This window comes from Zosterops lateralis (assembly GCF_965231275.1).
Source record: "Zosterops lateralis genome assembly, chromosome: 24".
NCBI classification, from domain to species: domain Eukaryota; kingdom Metazoa; phylum Chordata; class Aves; order Passeriformes; family Zosteropidae; genus Zosterops; species Zosterops lateralis.
The window spans coordinates 4924783-4950971 of record NC_139784.1 but is presented as its reverse complement, the minus strand read 5'-3'; the positions used below and the strand labels follow the sequence as shown (position 1 = coordinate 4950971).

At 51.9% G+C, this 26189-nt stretch overlaps 2 protein-coding genes across 4 annotated transcripts in view; one reads left to right on the top strand and one right to left on the bottom strand.

Moving 5' to 3' along the window:
• Positions 1-722: 722 nt before the first annotated feature.
• On the bottom strand, positions 723-18300 carry MED1 (mediator complex subunit 1). Its single transcript, XM_083877844.1, has 17 exons — positions 18211-18300; positions 16219-16325; positions 15439-15517; positions 14627-14681; positions 13310-13442; positions 12487-12515; positions 12052-12123; positions 11767-11841; positions 11311-11384; positions 11013-11102; positions 9971-10082; positions 9654-9778; positions 9354-9472; positions 8088-8289; positions 7787-7882; positions 7571-7676; positions 723-6545 (listed from the first exon to the last, which is right to left on the bottom strand). The coding sequence occupies exons 1-17, from the start codon at positions 18236-18238 to the stop codon at positions 3299-3301; spliced, it is 4749 nt and encodes a 1582-aa protein (XP_083733970.1). The 5' UTR covers positions 18239-18300; the 3' UTR covers positions 723-3298.
• An 895-nt stretch (positions 18301-19195) lies between these two features.
• Positions 19196-26189, top strand: part of CDK12 (cyclin dependent kinase 12) — a 29454-nt gene continuing 22460 nt past the window's right edge. For all 3 annotated transcript variants that reach the window (XR_014591727.1, XM_083877652.1, XM_083877653.1), the window contains exon 1: positions 19196-20338. Coding sequence is in view for 2 of the 3 variants with exons in the window: in XM_083877652.1 (XP_083733778.1) it covers positions 19302-20338 (1037 nt within the window). In the remaining variant the exon portion in view is untranslated. The remainder of the gene's footprint in view (positions 20339-26189) is intronic.

The window sequence follows — 26189 nt, the reverse complement described above, 5'->3', positions numbered from 1 at the left end:
AAGGGAAGGGGAAGGGGAAGGGGAAGGGGAAGGGAAGGGGAAGGGGAAGGGAAGGGAAGGAGAGAGGGGCGCACGGAGGGGTGCGGAGTGAAGGGTTTGGGGAGGGGAGAAAAGGGGAGAGAGGAGGGGAACCCGGAGTGCCCAGAAAAGGGGGTGCGGAGAGGAGGAGGAGGACAGCAGGGAGAGAGGGGTGAGGGAAATGGGGAGCAGGGAGAGGGTCCGGGAGCGGGACTGCCCGCGGGGACAGCGGGGATAGGGGGGAAGGACAGCGGCTGCCTTGGGGATATGCAGGAGCCGGGTTGTCCCGGGGAGGGAGAAGGGATGGGGAAGGGAAAGGACCGGGTGGACACGGGGGGGACACACGACCCAGGCTCCCCCCCCACCTACCCCGCAGGCCGCCGCCCCCATCGCGCCGCCGCCAGGGTCCTCCCGCCCCCTCCCCCGGTGCGGAGCGAGAGGCGCTGCCCCCCTTTTCCGGGGGGCCCGCAGGATCCTCCCCCCGGTGAACGGGGGGCTGCGGGGATCGGGGGTCCCGGGAACGGGGGGGGGGGAGAGGGGGGCGTCCCCCGCCCCTCCGCTCCCTTCCGGGAGCAGCGAGTTCAACCAATCAGCGCCCCGCGCAGCGATGACGTCATGGTGATGTCATTCTCGCGGGAAAATCAAGCGTGGCGGGGATGCCCTTCCGGGCCTCCCCCACAGCACCGAGCCGACACCGCTTTGTACCAAAGGGGTTTATTTGCGTGTAAATAAACATGTTCTCTGCGATATTTCCAAAAAAGTCGAAATTCCACTTTCCGCCCAAAAAAAAACCCGCCGCGGGAGCCGGGATATTCACAATTCCAGCGATTTTTCCAGCCAGGGATTTATATGTACATCATGATAATCGAGGAAAAAGAACCAGTTTCTTTTAATCTCCGTGTTCGCTTCACCACCTGAGATTAAAAGGTTTGGCTTATATTTAATTTTCACTTTATTTTTATCTTTCTGAAATACTGAAAGATGTTAAAATAATCGAGAATAAGCAAAAATACTCCAAAAATAAACCATTTCTCAGAGCCCGAGCACTGACACCCCAAAGCCTCTGCGTGGTCACGCACCTCAGCTCCCCAGGACTGACGTCATTGGAAGGGGACAGGGCACCAAAATGGGGTGAAAAGCTTTAAATCTGGGACTCGTGCCTCCTGCAGTGCCTGGAGGAGACGTTGTTCCCTCTGTTCCCACCTTCCACAGGGGGAATTTTGGATACTGAGCTTTGGTCTGGGTGAGGGGAGAGGAAACGAGTGCAGCTTGCTCCTTTAAAACAGGTTTTTGTGTCAATTTTGCTGCTGAACGGGGACTCCCTTCTGACTTTCAGCAATGCTGCACAGCAGGAAAACACAGCTCTGGCTAAGGAGCAGTCCAGAGAGCCATCCTGGGGGGATTCCCAACCTGGATTCCACTTGAAAGTGCTTCTTTTGGAAGGCCGGTGGTGCCCTCACACAACTCAGAATAGATCTCAGAAGGCCTTTTGTCACAAAAAACTAGGATTAAATAAAAACAGGCAAGGGGGACAGTCAGCTCTCCAGAGGCTGAGCTGGCACCGTTCCCAAGGGAGCCCCTGGAGCAGGATTTCCAGCTGAATTCCTCTGGGATTGCACTCCTGACATTGTCCTTGCAGCCCCCCACAGTCCAACACTGCGTCAGGTATCAGCCTTTGCTCCCTCCAGGTTTGGATTCAGTTCCTGCTTTCCTATCACTTCCAGCTCTGATGAGGGGGAGGTTGTGGCGTGCAGGACACCAGGAGCAAGGGATAAATACTGGAAAATATGAGAAGGGTGAAGCTTGGGAGAAATTCGGGCTCCCATGCTCTGGGAATTACACTGGAGGCAGGAGGAAGGGGTGAAAAATCCCTACAATTAATGGGATAGTTGCCAACCTACTAAAAAGACTTTCCAAAAAGCTGGAAACCAAACAGCTTTCCTGGGGTACCCCTGGGGTCAGCCCAGGATGGGAAATTTCAGTGGTTTTAAAAGAAAATCATATCCTTGACATCTTTTCACGCTGCATTCCCAAAGGTGAAGCACAATCTCATTCCCACAGGGAAATCCTGGCCTCCAGCACCAACAGCAAAATCCAGTGGGAGCAGGATCCTGCTCAGTACATAATTCCAAAGGAGATGTGTTTGCAGAACTCCTGATTTCCCACATTCCTCTTCAGTGAATCAGATTAAACTGCTTTTAAAAATAAAACACTCTCCTGAGTCTCTTTTCCTTTCAGGGACCACAAGATCAGCCCGGAGAGGATGCCTGAGTCATGCTCCTAATTCCAGCCAAAAGAGGAAAATCCATCTTTTAAGGAAATCAACACTTCTGCTGCAACTCTGATCCCAGCTGAGCCACTCTGGGATATTTTTCCAAGCAGGACGCAGTTCCTTTAGCCAGACAATCCTTCCCAGGGCAGTTCTCCCGTGTGTGACCACAATTCCCAGCTCAGCAGCACGAGGAGATTCCAGGGAAGCTCGTTGGTGCAGACAGGAGTCCCTCTGCCATTGAGATTTGCTGGAATTTCACCATGCTGGAATGTCACCAAAGCTGCAGAGCTGCCCAAACCCATGGGCTCTACCCAAATTCTCGTTGGGGGGAAACAAGGAGCACGAGGTGTTCCCACACGGAGGTGAATAAATAGTGAAAACAAGTGGGAAGGCAAAACCAAGGCAGCAGCAAATCCCTCAGAGCTGTGACCTGGGATAAAATCCTGATTTCCATGAAGAAACAGTGCCCAGCTCGTGCCAGAGGCACCATGCTGAGCTGGGCATTGAATGAAGGAATGCCGTGGCAATAAAATAAATTAAAAACCTCGTGGTTTTCCTTCTTCCAAAGAATTAAAACCCATCCCTAAAACATTTCCTAAAATAATTACTTTAAAACTTCCTAGATCCAAAAGGAGCTTATCCTGAATGGGAAGAGGGCAGAGGGACTGGGATGTCCCAGACCAGCCTATGTCTGTTTGCTCCATTTGGGAGCTGCTCCCACATTCCCACACTCAGCTTCATCCCCGTTAACTCCAACAGGGATGATAATACTCATAAATTCAGGAAGAATGGAAGTGCCCACAGGATGAAGGCCACAGGCAGGGATTTGGATGCTGGCACTCACATCCTCCTGCACAGACCTTGGTGGTCTGAAAACCTTGGAAACACCTTGGAAATACTGATTTTTTCCCCTCTCCAAACACACCCCGTGAAGATCCGCGTGGCAGGTTGGGGATGAATCCTTCCTTCCTTCCCTCCAGGAACCTGCAGACAGCTCATCTGGGAGAATTAATTGCCAATCAGAGCAACATCCATGAGATCATCATCTTCCTCCCCAATGAGGAACTCGGGGCTGGCCCGGGACGGCCGCTCGGCCGAGAGGATGGCGTTGCTGGCCATGGACAGAGACTGATCGGCCGAGATCGGGGACTTGGACCAGCTCTCGGGCTTCATGCCGTGGGATTTCTTCTTGTCCCTGTCCTTATCCCGCTCCCGCTCTCTGTCCCTGTCTTTGTCTTTCACTTTTTTCTTCTCCTTTTTGTGCTTCTTGTGCTTCTCGGCGCTGTACTCGGGCAGGGGCCGGATGCCGTCGTCGGAGCTGGGGCTGTTCTGGTAGGATTTCTCGGCGATGGAAGAGCCCGACTCGCTCTCGCTGTCGATGTTCTGGGGGGTGTAGGCCGGGGATTTGCTGTGGCTGGGGGAGCAGCGCTCGTGTTTGGGGGTGGAGCCGCTGATCAGGGGGGATCCGTAGCTTTTGGAAGAAGCCATCTGAGGCCTCAGACCGTCCCCGCCCCCTTCCCCGGGTTTCTGCAGAGTTACTTTGGCTTTAATGCTGGGGGAGCCACCATCGTGTTTGCTGATGATAATTTTGGCCACTCCGGTGCTTCCGACGTTTTTGGAATCCGAGTTCTTCTTGGAAGAGTCGACAGATCCTCCAGAGACAGAGACCTTCGATTTCTCCTTGTCGCTCTTCTCCCGCTTTCCCTGGAACTCCCCTCCAGACATGTTGTGCTTGGAGGACATTGTATGGCTTGAGGAATTGGAACTCGGCCCCATCTGTCCATCCATGGGGTCGTCCCCGCCAGGCCCGCTCGTGACCACCCCGTGCTTCAGCTTGTCGATGACCGCGGTCAGCGATGGCTTCTTGTTTCTGCTCGGGGACTTGCCTTTGGAGCTTCCATGCTGGTTCTGGGACGAAGACATGGAAGACCCACTGGATGAAAAGGAAGATGAAGATGCTGTGGAAGAGTTGGACGAGGGAGGCGGTTTCTGTGACATAGACCCAGAGGATCCCATTCCTGAAGACGATTTCATGCTCGAGCTCGATCCAGTCCCAGACATGTGGGACCCCCCAGAACCTGAACTGATGGGTGACTTCGCTTTAGATGACGGGGGAGTACCTGGGACAGGTTTCATGGGAGAGGCAAGTTTGTCAGAACCCCCCGAGGGCCTCGAGTGCGACGGGGAGATGTTTGGTTTGCTCATGGAAGGGTTCATGAGGGACGATGGCTTTCCTTGAGGTTTCATCTTGGTGCTGCCAGAGCCGGTGCTGAGGCCGTGCTTGGTGATGGGGGAGGATCCTGGCTTTCCCACCGACTGGGACGAGCCCTTGGACTGACCCGAACCGGAGCCGCCTTGGCTGGAGTAGAGGCTGCTGCTCATCTTTGAGCCAGAAGACCCTTCTGATTTGTTTTTAATTTTGCCTGAGGTTGAAGAGGAGGAAGAAGAGGAGGAGGAGGAAGAATGGCTATGATGGCTTTTGCTGCTGGAGGAGGTGACAGAACCACTACTCGTGTACTGGCCGTGTGAAGATGGTTTGCCAACAGTCACTGTTCCTTTTGGGATCTGAATGGTTATTTTTGGAATAGGAGGAGTAGCTACCCCGGGAGGAGTCTGGGATCTGCCCGAACTCCCTGGAGATTTGGACCCACCTGTGCTTGCTGGTGGCGTGAAGGGCCTGTTGGATGAACTGTGGGATGGGGATTTCCCATCTGTCTCCTGCTTCTTCCGCTTTGGAAGTTTCTCTTTGCTTTTGCCATCGCTGGATGGCGTCCGGCTGCGCTTCCCTGGCTTCCCATCTATCCCAGCACCTGCCATGGCACCTCCAGACCCATTGCCTTCCTTTACCCGTTTCTGAGACTTCTCTTTCCCTAAATCCCCCGTGTTCAGCAAAGGGCTCTGACCTCCACTGTGGTGCTCCATGATGTCAGAGGACCCCAGTGCTTTGCTGGCAGCTGCAATAATACTAAAATCCACCGTATCGGACGGAGTGCTCCCCTTAAATTTATTTTCCCCCCCGTCAGCCCCCAAGACTTGCACCCCCAAATTAGTTAGAGCCTGGGGGGCATAGCCCTTGAAATCATCAGTGTCTCCGCTCTGACTGCTCTCATCAAAGTATTCCTCCCCAAAACCACTCTGGCTCTGGCTGTTCAGCAAGTCAGGGTTGAAATCTACCCCGTCTGGAAAAAAATGGTTGGAGGAGTCGCTGTTGGGGCTGACAGCGGCGTCCGCGATCAGGTCGGCGGGGTCTGTGTAGGGGTTCTCGCTACTGTTGGTCTGAAAAACATCGGGGTCAAAGAGGGCACTTTGTGAATGTCCTGAACTAGAAGAATCTCTGACTGGAGTCCCGATGGGCGGGCAGTCCTCAGTGCTGGTGGGCAGCTTGGAGGCCTCCTCGGCTATATCCGAGAGGATGTCGGTGACATCGGCCCCGATGCTGTCCGAGCTGGACAGGCGAACCATCCTCTGGATACTGGGCTGCGCGTGCGGGAGCGCCTGCGGGTAGGTGGTAGGAGGAGTGCTGCACTGGCTGGGTGCTGGAGTAATATGAGGGGTGTCCAGTGTGTCTGCAGTCATGTTGACGTCAAAAATGGGGTTCTGCGAGTCAACATCCATGGAAAAGAGCTCCCTCTGGAAATCGTCCTCAGTCTGGTGCTTGGGTTTGTCGGCTGGCATGCGGGATTTTTTTTTCTTTTGCTTATTCCCCCCAGGGCCCATTTCCATTCTAGGGGAGCCAGAGGAAGAGTTCTGCCTTTCCAGAGGGCTGCTCCCATACAGAGTGGAGAAATCCTGAGGGGGATTCTCCTTAAGAAGGTTCATGAGCATGGGGTGGTTCTTGGTGTTGCTGGCTGGTGAGGATACTGGTGGTGGTGTGTGGTGGGGAGGGGTTGGACTTGAGCCAATGGTAGACCCCACATTCCCTGTGATCTGCAACAAACTAGTGAGAATAGGGTTCTGAGACACTTTGCTGAAGTCCTCCCCATGGCCCACCGAGTCATGCCTCTCTTTCATGCTTATGCTCATGTTAAACAAAGTAGTGATGGGCCCCCCAGGAAAAGTGTTGGTTGGGGTGGTGGTCCCACTCATTGGGTTGCTGCCTGTGGTCATGCCATACCCTGGGCTGCTGGCTGGGGGCAGGTTTTTCTTCACCATGTCTTCAACTGTCTCTGCAATGAGGGACAGGGCTGGCGTGTCAGCTTGGATGGTTTCTGCTTTCCTACGGATGGCTCTCATGGTGACAGGGATGGACATGCACCTGCAAGACACAGCACAGGGTCAGGCTGGGGCTGGCTGCCCTCAGCAGAGGTCACTGGGCAGGTTTTACACCTCCAGCAGGTTTAAAACGACCACTTGCACAGGAGAGCAGCAGGTCCAGGTTTTATGTCCTGCTGTTCTGCTTGGATTCACACTTCTTCCACCACTCCTATCCTGCACTTGCAGTCATGGAGGGAGAATTAATCAATTATCTCTAATAACTCACAGCTGACAGAGCATTATCTGGTAGTTAAAAAGCACAGGATGCAATCATAGAATCATGGAATGCTTTGGTTTGGAAGGGGCCTTAAAGCCCATCCAGTCCCAGGGGCAGGGACACCTCCCACTGTCCCAGGCTGCTCCAAACCCCATCCAGCCTGGCCCTGGACACTTCCAGGGATCCAGGGGCAGCCACAGCTTCTCTGGGCACTCTGTGTCAGGGCATCCCCACCCTCACAGGGAGGGATTTCTTCCCAATATCCCATCTAGAACTACTGTTTCAGTTTAAAGCCATTCCCCCTTGTCTTGTGTTCATGAAGGAATCTGGGTTGTTACTCCAGTTCTGGCAGAAAACACCTTTATCTAAGCTTGGCAAACCTGATTTCCTACAACCTTATAAAGATCTCAGGATGGCTCTGGTTGGAAGAGCTTAAAGCCCATCCAGTTCCACCCCTCCACCAGGGGCAGGGGCAGCTTTTTGAGCTCAAAAATCAGTGATAACACTCCATTCTCCTCAGGGATAACAAGTCTATAATGTGCTGAAAGCAAAACCAGGGTTCCCACTCAAAAGGTGACAGGAGTGCCCTGTGAACGTCCTGCTCTGTTCTGAATGTGACTGAGGTGAGGGAACCTGGATAAAAGCCCTGTGTAAACAACAAACTCAAAAATAACTAGCTCCAGTTCAATGTCTGGCATTGAATTCTCTGTCTGGCATGGCTCTGAGTTCTTCTCTCTTCCAAACAACCACAGAACAGCTCCAGAACTGCTGGATAAACACGAGGTGGACCAGAGCTCATCCCAGCTTACCTCTGAACAACCTTGGCAATGAAATCATCTGTACAGATGAGGGCATCTGACAGCCCTTTGTACAGCTTACAGTTCACATGGCTGGAGTCCTGCACATCCATCACCACTGCAAGAGAGCAGGGAGAGATCAAAATCCTGCCCAGAGGGTGAGGAAACCCTGCCAGCCTTCCCACAAACGCTGCTCCTGCTGCCCCTGAGCCCACACACCACACTTACCACACACCAGGGAGTCGTTCACGGGGTGCTGGAAGGATACACTGAAACAGGAGTCAGACAGAGGACAAACTTCAAACTGCAGGATCCCAGGGGAATCTGAAAGGCACGAGAATCATTAACTGAGGGAACGGTGGAGATGAACCAGAACCTCAAAACCTCCACACAGAAAAAAAAATAAGGGGATTTTTTTCCCCCCACAGGGAAAAAAAATAACAGAAGCAGAAAAGGCCTCAGTGCTTACGAGGAAAACTCCCCAGTGTTCATCATTCCCACTCCACATTCCTCTGGAGGTGGCACCCACCTTCCTTCAGGACTGTCCTCTTGACACAGCTGCCGATGAGGGTGTTGTAGGCCACCTGGTGCCGGATCAGGTTGAGGATGAGGGGCACCCGCCCCGGGTGCTGGAAGGCGATTTTGCTGATCAGAGTCCCCTGGAGGCTTCGTCCGTCCGGGAGAGGAGCGTCTTTGTTCAGGAAGTAACAGTGCTGCTGTCCTGGAAGGGCCTGACAAACAATCCCTGCTTTAGCCCTTGGGTACTGTTGGTCTCATTTTTTTTTTTCAGCCTTCTGATGTTTTCACGTTTCTACTGGAGCTTTCTTAGGCTTGTAACAAAAAAACAAAGACTGATATTTTGTAAAAAACGCATTCCTTCCAGGGGGAAGGACAAATTGATGGACTTCTAAGTTGACCACTGGGGTCAGAGAGGTGTTACTCTCATCCCCCAATCCCTGACCAAATTCCAAACCCTATTTAAACCCCAAACCATAGTAAATTTTCTCTTTCTCTTCTCACTTCTCAACTTGATGGGTGAGTGTGGTTCTTTTGTGTCCTCTAGAAACAGGTAAAAGTGGATAACGGGCATCCAGCAGTGCCCAGGTGATGCTGACACCATGTCACCTTTCTGGCTGACAGGGACAAACACTGAGGATGTTTTCCTTCCACTCTGAACAAGGAAAACATGATTTTAATTCCTCAGAAATAGTACTGCCCAACAGCATTCGCTGTTCATTCACTGTTCCCACTAAAACAGTTTCACACTGGATGGCATCTCCTCTGGGGAGAGAATCCTCTGGAGTTAATACTCATCCAGAAATTTAAGGATTTCTCCCAAAATGCTGCAATTCATTCAGCCACACATCACTGGACAAAAGGAAGGGACAGATCCTGGGAAGGCTCAGCCCCTCTGCTCTCCTCCCTGCACTCCAACAGCAAAGCACCTTTCAATAACTAGTTTTCCTAAGCACCATGGTCATCACAGAATCATGGAATGGTTTGGGTTGGGAGGACCTTAAATCCCATCCAGTGCCAGGGATTGGGACACTTCCCACAATCCCAGATTGCTCCAAGCCCTGTCCAACCTGGCCCTGGACACTGCCAGGGATGGGGCAGCCACACTCCTCTGGGAACCTGAATCCTAATGCTCCAAGAACGAGTTTTGTCTGTGAACAAACACAGAACTCATTTTGTTTATCCCACTCGGAGGACACCTGAAAGAGTGTCTGAAACCTGAAACCCCCTGAAATGCAGCAGAGGGGGTGTCCCAGGCTGGCTGGGAGCTCACACTTACGGCGTAGAAGCGCATGTTGTGGTTCAGGGGCAGGGGATCAGCCTCCTTGGACAGCTCAAACTGCGTGATCAGCTCGTACAGGGGCACAAAGGTGGGTGGTGTGTCAAACAGTGGGATACCTGAGGGGACAAGACAGGAATGATGGCACCTGGCAGCCAGGGAGAGATGGTGGGAAAAGCAGGTTTGACTGAAAACCCCCCAGCAACTCCCCAGGCACTCAAAAATCAGCAACATTTACTGATAGAAACGAGGGAACATTAATAAAACCCCAGAGATGGGTTTGACAGGTCTGCAACCCACCTGTGCAGCTCTGGAGTTTCTGGATGAAGGCTCGAGACACTGGAATGGGACGTGGGAATTTCAGGAAGAAACAGGCGGGCAAATCCACGCTGTTGGCACTGGTGATCGAGGAGAAAGATGGAGTCCTGGAAGATCAGGGGGACAAAAGGTCCTGTCAACTGACACAACATTTATGTTTGCTCAAATACACTTTGTTCCACCTTAAAAATGAAGGCACTCCTCAGAAGCACCTGAAACAGGCGTTTCTTGGCCTCAAAGCAGCACATGTGGAATTCATATAGTGCTGTGACGATGCTGGGCTCGTGCTCTGCCCTTACCCTTTGCTGTCCACAGGGTGGGAGCCCATGATCAGGGGAGCAATTGGAAGTTTGTGCATTGCCATGGTTCCCTCGACTGTCACCGACACGTTCATCCCCAGCGAGCGAGGAACTGCGGGGGGAAAGCAGGAGAAAAATCCAACAATGACATGAGCTGATGGAAAAAAAACCACTCACCAGTGGCAAGTTTTGTGGATTAAATATGGACTAAATATACTCTCCATCACTGGAAGTGTTCAAGGCCAAGCTGGATGGGGATTGGAGCAATCTGGGATAGTGGAAGGTGTCCCTGCCCATGGAGCTGGATGAGCCTTAGTGTCTCTTCCAACACAAAATATTCTGTGATTCCATAAAATATCACCCACAAGGCACAGAGTTCACTGTTCACCTTCAGGCCCAAATGGACAACAGCCAAACTGACTGTTCCACCCAAAGCTCCACTTCCCTCTTGCCAGGTGGACCAATTGTGTCATTCCCAAAATATTTTCCAAATGCATTTGCGAGTTCATAGTTTGCTCTTTGCAAAGCAAAACAAATAATGATCTTGGATAATTTCCCCCTCTTTTTTTTTTTTTTTCCTGACAACTGCAGCTTGGGTTTGGCATCGTAACAAGAGCCAGATGTCCTTGCATAAAAACAATCTTCCAGTTTGATGGGAGAGGCACGAGGGCTCTGAGGGACCTGGAATAGTGGAAGCTGCTCCTGCCCATGGCAGGGGATTGGAACTGGATGAGCTTTAAGCTCCCTCCAAACCCAAACCATTCTGGGATTCCATGTTTTTATTCAGATAACAAAACAAAATGAGATTCACTGCAAGGGAAAAGACTCTGCCTGCAAAGTGTCACCCCACAGGAGCCCAGCTCCAGCTCCAGCACAGCCACAGGGTCCAATGGTCAGTGGTCACCTGGGGTCAGTGTCTACACCTGGGCCCAATAAACCCTGTGAGTGTCCTGCTGGACAGGGTGACAGCAGAGAGAGCTGGGCTGGAATTCTGCCTCCTTCCCTCCTTCAAGCAGCAGCAGCAGCTCCACAGCTGACCTACCATTGTTCTCGTGCAGAACCACGGGGGCTCCAGTGCCATCCTCAAACAAATCATAGGGGGAGACGTAATATTTCAGGTTCATCAGGAGACCTGGGGGAGAGAAAACTCCTGATGAGGCATCCTGAGAGGTCAACCTGATCATCCCCACCCCACAAAGCCACAAAAACACACAAAGACTTTGGTCCCTCCTTTATTTTATTATTTTCCATCAGTTGATGTGAAACTATCAGCCATACTGGGGGCCAGGAACAGATAAATTTTTGTTAATTCCTTTAATTAAAGAGTGAATCACAAGTACCTCCACTCCTGGGGGTGAGATATCCAACACTGCCATGGAGGATCTTGTCCAGGGGGTTTGCATTGGTGGCTTGCCTGCAAGAGAGACAATCACAGTCTGAAACAAGCCACAGTCACACCTGAAACCAAAATCCATATGCTGAAACTGATTTCAACTCAAAATTCACATTTCTGGGACCCAAAGAGGGATTGATCCTAAACTTCACACTGTACAGGCAAAACTAAAGCTGCTTTACCCTCCACAGCATGGCTGGTTTAGCACTGAATTCACAGCAGAGAAACGTGGCCAAAGCTTTCTCAATTCAAAACACATAATCATTGAATCCTTTTAAAATCCTTTAAAAATAAACTTTTTATTTTGCCTTTTAGACTCTCCTCCAACCAAATCCTGCAGTTAAAAACTAATTTCTCAGCATTTATAGATATTTACAAAACCACACAGATACCACAAACTTACCAATACATCCCAGCCATCTTTTGGAGATCCAACTCCAAGGACTGCAGAGCCAAGTACATTTTAGTTTTAAGTTTGCTAAGAGAAAAAAAAAAAAAAAAAAAGGAAAGAACAACAAACAATAAAACAGGATAAGAAAAATTGAAAGGAATTGTGCAGTCCAAAATCTACAAGCTTGGAGGGTTTTTTTTCATTTTATATGTGTGGATATAAATAAATGTATTCTAGACTTGTTATTTTATTTTATTTTATTTTATGTATGTGGATATAAATCTATCTTAGACTTACTTGTCCCCTGGCAGCTTATACAGGTTCACAAGTCCCCTCAGATGCTTAGAAAACTCATCAAAATTTTTCTCTCTGAAAGAAAAAAAGGGAGGAAAAGTTACAAAGTATTCAAGTTAGCAACAGATAACTCTTCATTTTAAAAAGTGATGTTAATAAAGATGCTGAGCCACTCAATAAAAAAGACTTTTGCTACACGAAAATGTGTTCTTTACATGATACAGCTTTAATGTGCTGTGGGCTTTGAAGATGCCTCACACAGCAGCCAGAATCACAAGATCTGAGCCAAAGGCAGAAAATCCCCTGGAGAAGTGAAGACACTTTGTGGGGAAGGAGCAGCTGTGAAGAATTTTGTGTTTCCAGACATCAAATAGCATCAGATCATCACAGCAAAGAGAAACCTGTGAGAAAACACAACAAGCCACCCCTGTCACTCACCTCAGATGTTGCACCAGCTCTGGACAGCTCTGAAAAGGAAAGAACACACAAAGATGTCAGTGTGGGATGCAGCCACTCCAGGCTTTGTGCAGCTCAGGACAGGGAAATTCCCAAGCACCAGCTTTTCCTGGGAAGCCACACAATGCTCACAATCACACCTTGCTGTGGCTCTACTTGTGCCCCTCAAACCTGGCTGGGATAAGTCCAGGTAAAAAATTTTCCCCTTAAATTATTAATTTGAAATAAACTTCTCAAAGTATGAAGCTTTAGGTTGAAAATCTATGAGTTTACATAGGAATATTAAAGATGGGTAGTTTTGAGGAGAGGCCAATCAAACACCAAGCTCAAACTCTCCTCCATGTGCACAAGGGCAGTAAAACCATTTTCTCCCAGCATTCCACATTTGAGAACTTTCCATTCCCAGATCTGAGCTTTGTAAGAATAATTTCCCTATCCTTTCCTTTCCTTGGAAACACAGAGATAACTGCCACAAAATTCTCAGAAACATTGAGGTAATTCAAATAATTAAGCCTCAAATAATTTTGCAAGTTGTGAATCCATGGTGTGCATTGATTAGAAAATCCCACAGGAGCAAACTACTCCATGGAGGATTTTACTTCTAACAACTAGTTAGTATTTAGTACTTCTAACAACTACTTCTAACTAGTAGTTCTAGCAAACTACTTTTACATGGAGGATTTAGCAAAGGTGTAACTCTGTGTCTAAAGGAATGTCAAATAAAACCCATTTTCCTGCTCAGAAGAAAGGGAGATAAGCAGAAATCCCAAAAGCATGAAGGCTCCTCTTTCCCAGGAATACTCACCACGGGGTTTTCTCCATGGTGAGCCACCTTGACATCACAGAGCAGCCCTGTGGGGTCCAGCTGCACTTCCACATAAAACATGTCTGAGGTGATGTAACACTCGGTGCCGTTGGCGCTCAGGTGGGATCCAAGGCTTCACAAGGAAAGAGAACAAAAATTGCTGTGAGACGAACAGAAAACCCCACAAACCCCCACAATCCAAGCACAAAAAACCCACACAGAACCCACACAAAACCCCCAATCCAAGCAAGCAAAATCCTACAATCCAAGCACACAAACCCCCCACAATCCAAGCTCATAGAATCCCACAATCCAAGCACAGAACCCCCCCCCCCACAAACCAAGCTCATAAAATCCCACAATCTAAGCACACAAAACCCTCCAATCTATCACACAAATCCCCCACAATCCAAGCTCATAAAACCCCAAAATCCAAACACACAAAACCCCCCAATCCAAGCACACAAAACCCCAAAATCCATCACACAAACCCCATAATTCAAGAACACAAAACCCCACAATCCAAGCACACAAACCCCACATTCCAAACACACAAAACCCTTCAACCCAAGCGCACAAAACCCCAAAATCCAAACACACAAAACCCCACATTTCATCACACAAGCCCCATAATCCAAGCACACAAAACCCCACAATCCATCATACAAACCCCATAATTCAAGCACACAAACCCCACGATCCAAGCACACAAAACCCCACAATCCAAACTCATAAAATCCCACAATCCAAGCACACAAACCCTCACAACCCAAGCACACAAAACTCCCATAATCCAAGCACACAGAACTCCACAATCCAAGCTCATAAAACCTCGAAATCCAAACACACAAAACCCCCCAACCGAAGCTCACAAAACCCCAAAATCCAAGCACACAAAACCCCACAATCCATCATACAAACCCCATAATTCAAACATAGAAAATCCCACAATCCAAACACGCAAAATCCCACAATTCAAACACAGAAAATCCCACAATCCAAGCACGCAAAATCCCCAATCCAACACAGAAGCCCCCCAATCCAAGCACACAAAACCCCAAAATCCAAACACACAAACCCCCACAATCCATCGTACAACCCCCATAATTCAAGCACACAAACCCCATGATCCAAACTCATAAAATCCCACAATCCAAGCACGCAAAATCCCCAATCCAACACAGAAGCCCCTCAATCCAAGCACACAGAACACCCCAATCCAAGCACACAGAACTCCCCAATCCAAGCCCCAGGAGGTTCTGGTGTGGGCAGGGAAGCAGGAGAAGGCTTTGCCATGAGCCAAAGGAGGAGACCCACCCGCTCTGCCTGGCGATGGACTCCAGGCGGTCGGTCATGGCGGGCAGAGATGACACTGCATGGAGGGAACAAAAAAACAAAGTTTAAGGGAATGATCCAACATTCCCTAGGGAATGAGGCATCAGCAATGAACCAAATCTCAGCTGGTTATTCCCCTCTCAGGTCTGCTCACACTGTCCCATGTGCCCAAACAGACACGAGGGTCTGCACAGAGAAACCCAAAATATTCCCACTCTGCAAGGAGAGAATGGAGTTTCTTCTGCAAGTGGAATCCAGGTGTGGGCACTCACAGAATCATGGAATGACACAGGAAATAATTTGGATTTGCCTGCTATTGAGCATCTGGAAGGGATTGTAATTAATGTTATCCCTCTGCTAGTTAATTTTTAACTTGGATGCTCAAAGTTTTTAACATCCGATTTATGTTGAAGCTCATACATAAAATTACCACACAAATTTCTTTCAAATTTCCTGTTTGGATTGGGAAGGACCTTAAAGCCCATCCAGTCCCACCCCTGCCATGGGCAGGGACACCTTCCACTATCCCAGGGTGCTCCAAGCCCTGTCCAACCTGGCCTTGGACACTGCCAGGGATGGGGCAGCCACAGCTGCTCTGGACAGAGGGAGGATTTTCTCAATAAAAACAGCACAGCCAGTGCTGACTGTCCTGCCTGGTACTGAACTCAGCATGCTGATGAACCCCTGAGCACCAGGAACGCTGTGAAACACCCCAGCAACACCCTGTGTGTGTTTTTATGGAGAATTTCCATAGGATTTTCCACCTGTGGAGAGCACACAGAGAACACACCAACCTTTCAGGGCCTTCTGCAGAGTCTCCAAGCAGCTCACCAGGTGCTGGTGTCCCCCTGAGTTCAGCACCACTCGTTTTTCCTTGGGCAGACAGAAGAAAAAAGGTGATTTTTCCTTGTCCCTCAGTAGGAGGGAATCATGGCAACTTTTGTGCAGCCAAGTGAGGTTTATTTAGATAATTAAAAGCAGATTAGATTTCATCACCAAATTCTACCACCATGGTTCCTGTAGGTGAACAGTATCTGTTTGCAAGCAGATTGCAAAGGCAGGCCTGGAATCGATTTATTTTCTTTTAAGCAACTTGCTCAGCTGGAAGAAGAGAATGTAGCAATTTTTTATAGGTCAAAGCTGAGAGTTTTAGAAGAGGTGACAGGAAAATAAAGAGCCAAGCAAACTTTTAACACCTGAGTACGGGCAGGAGGCTTTGCTGTAGCTCTCCCCTGCCCCCTGCTCCTCCTTCCCCCACCCAGGCCAATATTTCAAATCCATTTTTGACTAAGCCAACACTGAGTGTGGAGTGAACAAACTGCTCCACCAAACAATATCCTAGAAGGGTGAGCAGCAGAAAATACAAGTTTGACACTTTTCCTGGCACTGAACTGGCAATTAATCTGTAATTAGGGGAGGGAAAGGCACATCAGGCAGGGAGGGTTTGGACATCCCTCAGAAGAGAGTGAGGTCCTGGACACAACAAAAACATCTTGAAGAGATCTAAGAATCCAACACAAAACCATCCCCAGAGGAGCCCCAGGCAGGCCCTGGCAGAGCCCAGCAATGCTCACCATGACCTGACGGACCAACTTCATGGTTTCTGTCCAGGGCCTGTTCTGGCTGTACTTGGCGTGGAGCCTTTCCAGGAGGGAGCTCATCTTGTTCAGCTTCTCCGCCTCTGGGGGACAGGAATGGTTCAGGAAAGTTTTATAAATCAGTTTAGGAATAAAACTCTTTCCACCTTCAAGCTGGAGATGACTTCAAAGAATTTACTCGCTGCTGGTTTAACCCCAGATCTCGAGGTGAGGTAAATGTTACGGAATATCCCAGGCTGTTAAAACTAAAAGACCAGGATAATCCTGTGGAATGCCTGTCTGGTAAATGCCCAGCTCCTGTTCTGCACAATCCCTGAGTGATGTGGCCCCAGCAGGGGCAGTTCTGCCAGGACAGGATCCCCATGTTTCCCTGGGGCAGGAAACTGAGGGTGTGGGGAACACGGGGTTAAATCAGTGAGGTGAGGGTTTGTGTCCTGGATTCCCTCTCTGTTCTCTCTCCCAACTTCTTGAAAGGTCTTCACACCTTCCATCATTAAAAAGCCTCAACCAAGTCATTCCAACTGGCATTTGTCACAAGTTCTGTGCTCAGACACACTCCTGTCCCACACCAGGACTCGGGGGAGTGGCTGGAGCTGAGCCAGGGAGGTTCAGGTTGGATTTTGGGAAAGGTTCTTCCCCCAGAGAGTGTCTGGGCACTGCCCAGGCTCCCCAGGGAATGGGCACAGCCCCAGGGCTGCCAGAGCTCCAGCAGTGTTTGGACAGCACTCTTTTAGGAACACTCAAATCATGTATTTTATTGCCAAGAGTCAGAGCTTTCCACACTTCCATGTAAAAAAATCCCAGTGGACATCATTCCAGAATAAACCCTGTTGCTGGCACCAGAGGGTCCAAGGCAAACATGACATTTTAGTGTCACCTCACAGGATCCTGTGATTTCCACCTGCCAAACTTCCACGGTTTGGGTTCCTTAGTGATGCTCTCCCAGCCCACAGACCTCACAGTGAGCTCTCCAAATCCAAGTGTAAGGAGCAAATGAATATATGCTGGATGTTTTGGAGTCTCCTGCTCTGGAGACATTCCAAACCCACCCACAGCCTCTCTCCAGGTGACCCTGCCTCGGCAGAGGGGTTGGACTAGATGATCTCTAGAGGTCCCTTCCAACCCCAGCTATTCTGGGATTTTGTTTTCAGGCACTTTATACCTCTCAGCTGCATCACCACAGGATGCTGGAGGTGGGGAGGGATCCCTGGAGCTCACCTGATTCAAGCCCCCTCCCCAACCAACAGCGAGTTGTCCAGAATCCCAGGAGAGAGCTGGAAGGGACCTCTGCAGATCACCCAGCCCAAGCCCCTTGATAAGGCAGGGTCACCTGGAACGTGCCCAGGTGGGTGTAGAATATCTCCGACAGACTCCCCCCCCTCCCTGGGCAGCTCTGACACCGTCCCGGAAAGAAACTCTTCCTCATGTAGAGGTGGAACTTGTTGTGTTTCGGTTTCTGGCCATCACTCCTCTGTCCTGTCGCCGAACAGAGTCCGGCACCACCCTGTGACAGCCCCTGGAGATTCCTGTCCGGATTGACGGGACCCCCTCTCAACCCTCTCTCCTCCAGCCAGGCCCGGCTCCGCGGCCCCTCCTCGGCACAGCGGTGCCCCAGATCCCAAATCGCCTTTATGACCCTCTCCCGTTTCACGTTTCGGGGCGACACCTCAGCCCCAGCCCGGGGCTGCCCAGACCCGCAGCCCCGGATCCACAGAGACCCCCTCGGATCCACAGGGATCCCCCTCGGATCCACAGGGACCCCCACGGATCCACAGGGATCCCCTCGGATCCACAGGGATCCCCTCGGATGCACAGAGATCCCCCCGGATCCACAGGGATCCCATCGGATCCACAGGGACCCCCTCGGATCAACAGGGACGCCCTCGGATCCACAGGGATCCCCTCAGATCGCCCCTCGTTCCCTCACGGGGCCGGTGGGAACCCCCGCCTCCCTCGCGCCGCACTCACCCTCGGCGCTGCCCGGCGCTGCCTTCATACTGCAGGTCCGGGGGCGGGATCGAGAGGGGCAGAGAGGGACCGGGAGAGGGATCGGGCCGGGCGGGGAGCGGGGGCGGCGGCCGGGGCGGGCCGCCCTGGCCCTCACACGGCGGCGGCCGCCGCCATCGCTGCGCCCGCGGCTGCGCTCCCGCGCTCTCGCGAGACTCCGCCGCGCCCGCGCGCGCAGGGGGTGGGCGTGGCCCAGGCGGCAGCACGCCCCGCCCCCTCAGCCTCCTGGAAGCGCGGCGGCGGCCGCAGTGCAGCTCTAACGGAGCCTTAACCGCCCGTTACCCGGCGGTGCGCCGGGGCGGGCTCCACAGCGACCCGCCGGCGGCTTTAGGGCGTAGTGCGGCGGAGCGGGAGAGCGGCGGGAGGCCGGACCGGCGGGGCGGCGGCGCCGCCATGGAGCTTTGTTGCGGGCCGGGCGCTAGGGGGCGCTGTCCCCGCCCCGCGCCCCAATAAAGTTCGCGGAGAAGCCGACGGGCCGCGCGATTTCGCGGCTCTCGCGAGAGGACGAGCGCGCGCCCCCGCCCATCTCCGAGAGGACTCGCGGACGAGGAGGACTCGCGCGGGGCGAGGGAGGGGCGGCCGCGGCGCTATCGCGAGAGTTGCGGGCGGGTCTCGCGAGAGTTGGCGGTGCCCCCGGACGGCGCCGCTCCGGTTCGGGCAGAGCGCGGGGGCCGGGCCGGGGGCGGCGGCGGCTCCGGGGCCCTTCAGGCCGGGGATCCGCGCCCAGGCCCCGCCACCGCCGCTGAGGCCGCGGGCAGCGCTCCGGGCCCGGGCCCCGCCTTCCCGGGGCGCCCCCGCGGCCGCGCTGCCCGCCGGGCCTGGGCCCCTCGGATGAGGCGGTGAGGCCGCGGCGCTTCCCCCTCCCCTCCCGGGTCCTTCCCCCCTCCCCTCCCCTCCCTCCCGCCTCCGCCGGGGCTCGGGCCCCGCTCCCCATGTAGGAGGGAGGACCGGGACCGGGGTGGATGGTGCGAGCGGCGGGCGCGGAGGGAGTTTGAAGTTCGGGGCTTTCGCCGAGTCCCCCCCTCGCCGTTCCCGAGCGCAGCGGGGGAGGAATGCCAAATCCGGAGAGACATGGGGGCAAGAAGGACGGCGGCGGGGGGTCCTCGCAGCCGGGCAGCGGGAGCTCCAACAGCAAGGAGAGGCACCGGGCGGGCTCCAGGCACAAGAGGCACAAGTCCAGGCACTCCAAGGAGTCCCCGCTGGCGGCCCAGGACGCGGCGGCGCCCCTGGGAGCGATGATCAAGCCGCTGGTGGAGTACGATGACATCAGCTCCGACTCGGACACCTTCTCGGACGATGTGGCCCTCAAGCTGGACAGGAGGGACAACGAGGAGAGGAGGGCGGAGAGGAGCGAGAGGGCCCAGAAGCACCGGCACCACCAGCACAAACGGCTCCGGGAGCTGCTGAAGAGCAAACAGGCGGAGAAGGACAGGAAGTTGGAAAAGAGCCTGGACGCTTCCAGCAGGTCCGCCAAGGAGAGGATCTCGGGATCCTCCAAGAGGCTCCTGGAGACCGACGAGCACCCCAAGGCGCTCTCCTCCAAGAGCAGCAACAAGGAGTCGCGCTCGGCCAAGGCGCACAAGGAGAAATCCAGGAAGGAGCGGGAGCTCAAGTCCAGCCACAAAGAGCGCAGCAAAAGCCATCGGAAAAGGGATGCTCCCAAAAGTTACAAAACCATCGACAGCCCCAAGAGGAAATCCAGGAGCCCTCACAGGAAATGGTCGGACAGCCCGAAACTGGACGACAGCCCCTCGGGAGCCTCCTACGTGCAGGAGTACGACCTCAGCCCGCCCCGCTCGCACACCTCCAGCACCTACGATCCCTACAGGAAGAGCCCCGGCGGCTCCTCACGCCGCCAGTCCCTCAGCCCGCCCTACAAGGAGCCCGTGGGCTACCAGTCCAACGCCCGCTCGCCCAGCCCCTACAGCCGGCGGCAGCGATCCGTGAGCCCCTACGGCCGGAGGAGATCGTCCAGCTACGAGCGGGGCAGCGGCTCCTACAGCGGGAGGTCCCCCAGCCCCTACAGCCGCCGCCGCTCCAGCAGCCCCTTCGCCTCCAAGCGCTCCGTGAGCCGGAGCCCCATCGCCAGGTGCGTGTGCCCCACCCTGGGAATGGCCGGGGAGGGCTCGGGATGGGGCTGGGAATGGCCGGGGAGGGCTCGGGATGGGGCTGGGAATGGCCGGGGAGGGCTCGGGATGGGGCCGGGAATGGCCGGGGGAGCCCCTGGAGGGAGTTCCAGGGAAGGTGTAGCAAAGTTGTTCAGGAATTTGGAGTGGTAGGATGAGGAGGGTGGGTTTAGATGGGTAGTTAGGAAAAAATTCTTCCCTGTGAGGAGCTGGGACAGGTTGCCCAGGAAAGTTGTGGATGCCCATCCCTGGAGTTGTCCAAGGTTGGACAGGGCTTGGAGCAGCCTGGGATGGTGGAAGGTGTTCCTACCCATGGGATGGTCTTGAGGGCCTTTCCAAGCCAACCCATCACATGGTTCTATGGCTCTTTTCCTCCCCGCTGGCGCCCAGTTTGGCCACCGAGTGACGAGTGTGGAGCTGCCTTGGCCGGGGCCTTGAGGATTCCCTTGGAAATGGGAGTTGAGGCTTTGGGAAAGGCCTCGGTGCGTGGCGGGAGGCAGCGTCCATGTTGGCTCCGGGCAGGGAGCGAGGCCGGGAGAGCTCCTGGGATGGAGTTACACCCACCTCTGGAGTGGCCCCTGCCTGGGGAGGCTCCCGGAGCGGGATCTGAGGCGCTTTACCTGGCGGGAAGTTCAGCCACAGAAAGTGTTTTCACCTGTTTCTGGAAGCCTTTATCTGTTTGCTGCGTGTGGGGACTTGATCCCGCTTTTCAGGAGGGCTCATTCGGGGTGGGTTTTGCTCTTCCTGAACTGACTTGTCTTTTCTTTCCCCTTGGATTAGAGACAACCACGTACCAACTCCATCTCTCAGCCTAAACTTTCTTTTCTCAGCACTAAAGTTTCTTCCTTTCCCTTCTGAAATTTGGGCAGCCTGGAAGGGCCAGGAGCAACCAGCTGGATTTTGACTTACCTCTAATTTTCTCTCTTTTCCCCCTTTTACTCAGTAACTTTGCCACAGAAGGAAACAATTATTCCAAGGTAGCTCTGCGTGTTTTATTTCAGGTGTTCATTAATCAACCTGTGACACAGCCTAATGTTGATCTTTTCTTTCTCCAGCCCTGGCTTACGTTCAGTGAGTTTCCAGTTGTCTCCATGGATGCTGTGGAGCTTTGCTTGGAGCTCCATGGCAATTCAGATGTGACCTGGAATGTAATGGCCATAGGAATGCTCAGCTCCGTGGTTGCTGTGCTGCATCCTCCAGCTCAGCAGTTCCCAAAGCACACGGGGCCTTTTGGAATTTGGTCTTTGTTAGTAAAACTCTGAACTTCAGGAATGCTGTCTTCCATGGAGAACTTGCCTTTGTCCTTGCTGGCAGTTCTGTGTTGGTTTCAGCCCCCTGGAAGCTCTGACGTAAAATCTCAGTATTCCGCTGTGATTTTACAGTGAAAGTTTCCTGCAGGTTGCTCCTGCTCTGGCCTGTTTTCTCTGTGTACACCTGGGAGGCTCTGGATGGTTTTCTCCTCTTTCCCTTCAGTCTTTTTTGTCTGGTGGTGCTACTCTGACACGTTATTTACTAATCCTTTGGAAGAGTAAGGGTGCAGCGATAGGAGGTGTCTGTTCACTGATACAACTCTGAGTTACAGCACTGGATAAGTGTCCAGCCCTGAGCAGGGGGCAGCCATTGGGAACTGCAGTGTCATCCTAAAAGTTTTCCCCCAGGTTACTCCACTTCCCAGGAGAACCTCTCTGTGTGAGTGGCTGGCTGCTTCTGAGTGCAGAAATCCAGCAGTTCAATTTCCCTGATTGATGGCAGCAGCTTGAGAGCACTTTGTGCTGCTTCCCTAAACTTTCAGAGCTGCTTTTTAAGGACATCTTTGACTCTTGACTCAATGCTGGACCCCAAACCAGACAGGTTCCAAAGGTTACTCACTGTTTACACTCAGCTTGTACCAAACTCTCTGAACCTCTGGCTTGATAACTTACTCCTCTCTCTTTCCTGGGCAGATAACTCACTGGCTCTGTGAGGTGTTCCAGCCCCTTTGGAAAACACCTGCCTGCAGTGATTGTAGTAAAGGGACAGAGGGAATTTCACGTGTTTTCCACGTGTCAGGTGAAGTCTAAGTTGTAATTCAGCGTGTTTAGTTTTGTTTTGTGGAGTTCCCAGGCTGTGAGGTGAGACTGGAGGAGGGAGAACTCTTGGTCAGGTGTGTCCAGGAGGCAGAGGGGGCTCACCTGGGGAGGCTCAGGGCTCACCTGAGGGGCTCAGAGCTCACCTGGAGGCTGGGGAGGCTCAGGGCTCACCTGGGGGGGGGCTCGGGGCTCACCTGGGAGGCTCAGGGCACACTGCAGGGAGTGGATGGACTGAGCCTTCCTCACCTTGACATGCTGCAGATGAGTATGAAAGGAGGCAGCTGACTTTGGGCAGTGCCTGATCCCTTCTGTGCTTCCTGTGGAGGGGCAGGAGCATTTTTGGGAGAGAAAACCTCTTTAACTGGCACACTCAGGCAGGGAACACCTGACCACATCTTGCCTTTCTCAGGCTTTTCTGGGACAGTTATTTCCACTGACTGACAATATGCAGGATTTTTTTTTTTTTTTTAGTGCATTCTGTGTTTTCTTTCATCTCCATGTCCAAAACACATCATTAGGGAACTGCACCCATGTGCTGGTGCTGATTGGAGGAAATCCAGAGCGTTTGCATTTCCAGTGGCTGTGGAAAACAACCCACTTCCCATCGAGGAGGATTTGGTCAGCAGGGAAAATAACAGATGTGCTTTGCCATTCTGTGTAGCAACTGTTGTCACTGCAGCTAAAACAAGGAGATGGAATTCCAGAGTCCCTCAGCTTGCTGGGGGTGGGATGTGCTGAGTGCTCATGGATAGTGAGTGTGCACATGCTGAGTCCTTGCTGTGGTGAAAGGTTGCTGGGTATTCAAAAATAAGAATTAAAGCTTGTTTCCTGAGAAATTGAGGAAGTCAGGTTTCCCAGATGATATTTCCTGTCTTTATCCTTAACTCTGTGTTGTTTAGAGCAGGTAAAATACTGAAATATCTGTAGGTGATTCTGGGTGGGTGATGTGGGGCTTTGCAGGTCACCTCTGCTGTCACCTGTTACCCCTGGCCATCTCAGCATGGAAGGTTCTAGCACTCCCTTCTCCAAAGACCATCCCAATCTTCTGATTGTATGACTTAAATAAATCTCATGGTGCTTTTTAATTTGGATTTTTACATGAAGCCAACGTTTCTTTGTTAATTCCCAGCTGTCGTGGTTGATATCTTTTATTTCTCTTTTCCAGTTCTGGAGGGACAGCAGGGTGGGTTTTAATCCCAGAACATTTTTATCCAGAAAGAGGAAGGAATGTGAGGCTGAATTGCCCCTCATCCATCCTGGATAACCTTGACAAAGCAAGTAAGGTGTGGAATGTTTTTAAGCAAGGCTTAAAAAATTAAAGGTGAAAGGGGTAAAAGTGCTATTAAGTGGCTGCAGGTAAAGCCACAAAAAAAAAAAAAAAAAAAAAAAAAAAAAAAAAAAAATCATTCCAGAGGATGGAAATGGTTTTCTTCCAGAAGCAAACTTGCCTGTGCATCTTCTGTTTATTGCCCTTTTTCTGGAACTTTATTACCTGTTTTTCTGAGATGTGCAGTGATAAAAAGGCCCCTCAGCAGGTGCTGTGTTGGTGTTTTTGGGGCTGTGGATGCTCTGGGGATGGGAGGTGAGGTTTGCTGCTGTAGTGAAGGTTTCTGGATGTGGAGCCTTTTTCAGGTCTCACAAATCAGCTGTGAACAACCAGCCTGGAGAATGGGCTTGGAAAGAGCAGTTGTTTGTGTGGTAACTGTAGGGGGTTGTTGATAGTGAAGGGAAAAAGGGTGAGTGGTGCCTGTGGAGTGAGGGGGAATGGGTGGATTTATTCCTGGTGGAACAGAGGACTGTGGATATTTGCTGCTGGAAGCTCAGGGACTCATTCCAGCCCTGCTCTAAGAGGCTCTGACCATTCCACCACTGCCCCACCCTCACCTGTCCTGGTCTAGGCAGGTGTCCCTGGTGCCTGTTTCTGAATTAGCACCATTAAATAAGATAAAATTGGACTTTTGGAGAAGTTTAATTTGGATCTGGTGAGTGATCTGGTTTGACTGCTCTGCATCCAGCTGGATTAAATTCCAGTGAGGGTGGGGAGGCCCTGGCACAAGGTGACCAGAGGAGCTCTGGCTGTTCCTGGATCCCTGGAAGTGTCCAAGGCCAGGCTGGAGCTCCCTGGGATAGCGGGAGATGTCCCTGCCATAGCAGGGGTGAGACTGGATAAGCTTTGGGGTCTCTTCCAACCCAAACCACTCCATGATTCCATGAATTGGAGTAACTCTTGGGGGTTAATCATGGGATGGGCAGGATGGAAGGCAGGGAGCAGGAAAAGGGGCATTGCAGCACCTTGAGCAATCCATCCTGGATAAATTGCAGTAGGGAATTGATAACCCCAAAACTGTTTGTGGTTGCAGCAGGGGACATCCTACAGGATTCATTAGGAATGTTTTCCATACCCTGCAAATGTCTTGGAGCTGCTGAAAAGGTAACTGCTCTCCCAGCTCGTGGTGACAGGCAAACTGCAGCTCAGACTGCCAGTTCACTGAGCAGAAACCTTGGGAAAAGAGCTGATCCTGAGGCAGATCCCATGGCACAGCAGTGTGGTGAGGAGGGGAACAGCTGTGTGACTGCAGATCCTGCTTTTTTCTCCTGCTGGTTGTAGATTTATTTTGCAAGTCTAAAGGTAAGGACTCACCTAGAGCCCAGGTGTCCTTTGACCACTGTCAGGATGAGGCTTGGGGTGGTACCTCCAAGTGGGAGAGAGGAATGCTGATCCTTGGAGTAGGGAGAGAACCCCACACCCTCCTGCAGGGTGCTGCTGGTGTTGGGACAGGAACTTCCTGTTGCCTCACTCCTCCAGTTTCCAAATGTTTATTGTCTGGGGATAATATTAATTGGTGTTGTTAATTATGTTCTGAGCATGGTTACAAGGGAGCCAGTGTCACCTGTGTTTGAACCCCTGCTGTTAAATGTGTTTTATGACTACTGTGGGACTGTTCTGAGGGAATTCTGTGTTTGCCAAATTAGATGTGTCCTGAGTAGTAAATTGTGGAGTGTCATGTCTGTTACAGTATTTGTAGGGTCTGAACTCAGAGTTTTTGATTGTCCTGTTGGCACCAGAGCCCACCACACCATGAAAGTCTCCTGCCTCTCCAAATCCTCATTCCTCCTGGAGTAGAGGAAACAGTTCTTATTAGGAATTTGATACGAGCACTGGAATTTGATATTTCCACTTCCATTTTAGTGTTTATCTGGTTTGCCCATCAGTTTCTCCTCTCTCCTGAGCAGGTTTGTGTGGGGGGAACCCTGATGGTGTGAGGTGTTTCCTGCCTCGCTTCTCTCCCAGCACAGATTTTCCATGATTATTTCTGCACACGCACCTGATTTAGAGCCCATTCTTTGTACAGGAAAACCAGGACCAATAGAGTTAAAATTCCTGGGTTTTATTTTTCTCTTCCTCCAGATCACACTATGCAAATTTGAGTTCTGATAGCAGTAAAAGAACCAGGGGGGCAAAAGGAGCTTGAAGTGCCCGATTTCCTGAGGCAGCATTCCCATGAGGGCAGATGTGTTTTATCCGTGGTTCCTTTTAAAGTTGCACATAATTCCTGTGAAAGATTCCTAAACTGCCAGCTCATCCTTTTCACTGAAGTCTCCTGTTGAGTGTGTGAGCTGTGATCTTCTCTTTCCCTTGGGGCTTGTCCAGCCTTGATCCTTCTCTCCTGTGTGACGGTGGGTCTGGCACAGGAGGGATGGATGATGATGGTATAAAACTGGTCCTGATTGACTCAAAAACTCC

Excerpts from the sequence above, each read along its gene's own strand:
- MED1 (XM_083877844.1), bottom strand. The coding sequence starts at position 18,238 with ATGAAGGCAGCGCCGGGCAGCGCCGAGG. Across the intron at positions 16,326-18,210 it reads AGCGCCGGGCAGCGCCGAGG|AGGCGGAGAAGCTGAACAAG; the intron begins GTGAGTGCGGCG and ends CCTGTCCCCCAG. Across the intron at positions 13,443-14,626 it reads TCCATCGCCAGGCAGAGCGG|CCTTGGATCCCACCTGAGCG; the intron begins GTGGGTCTCCTC and ends TTCCTTGTGAAG.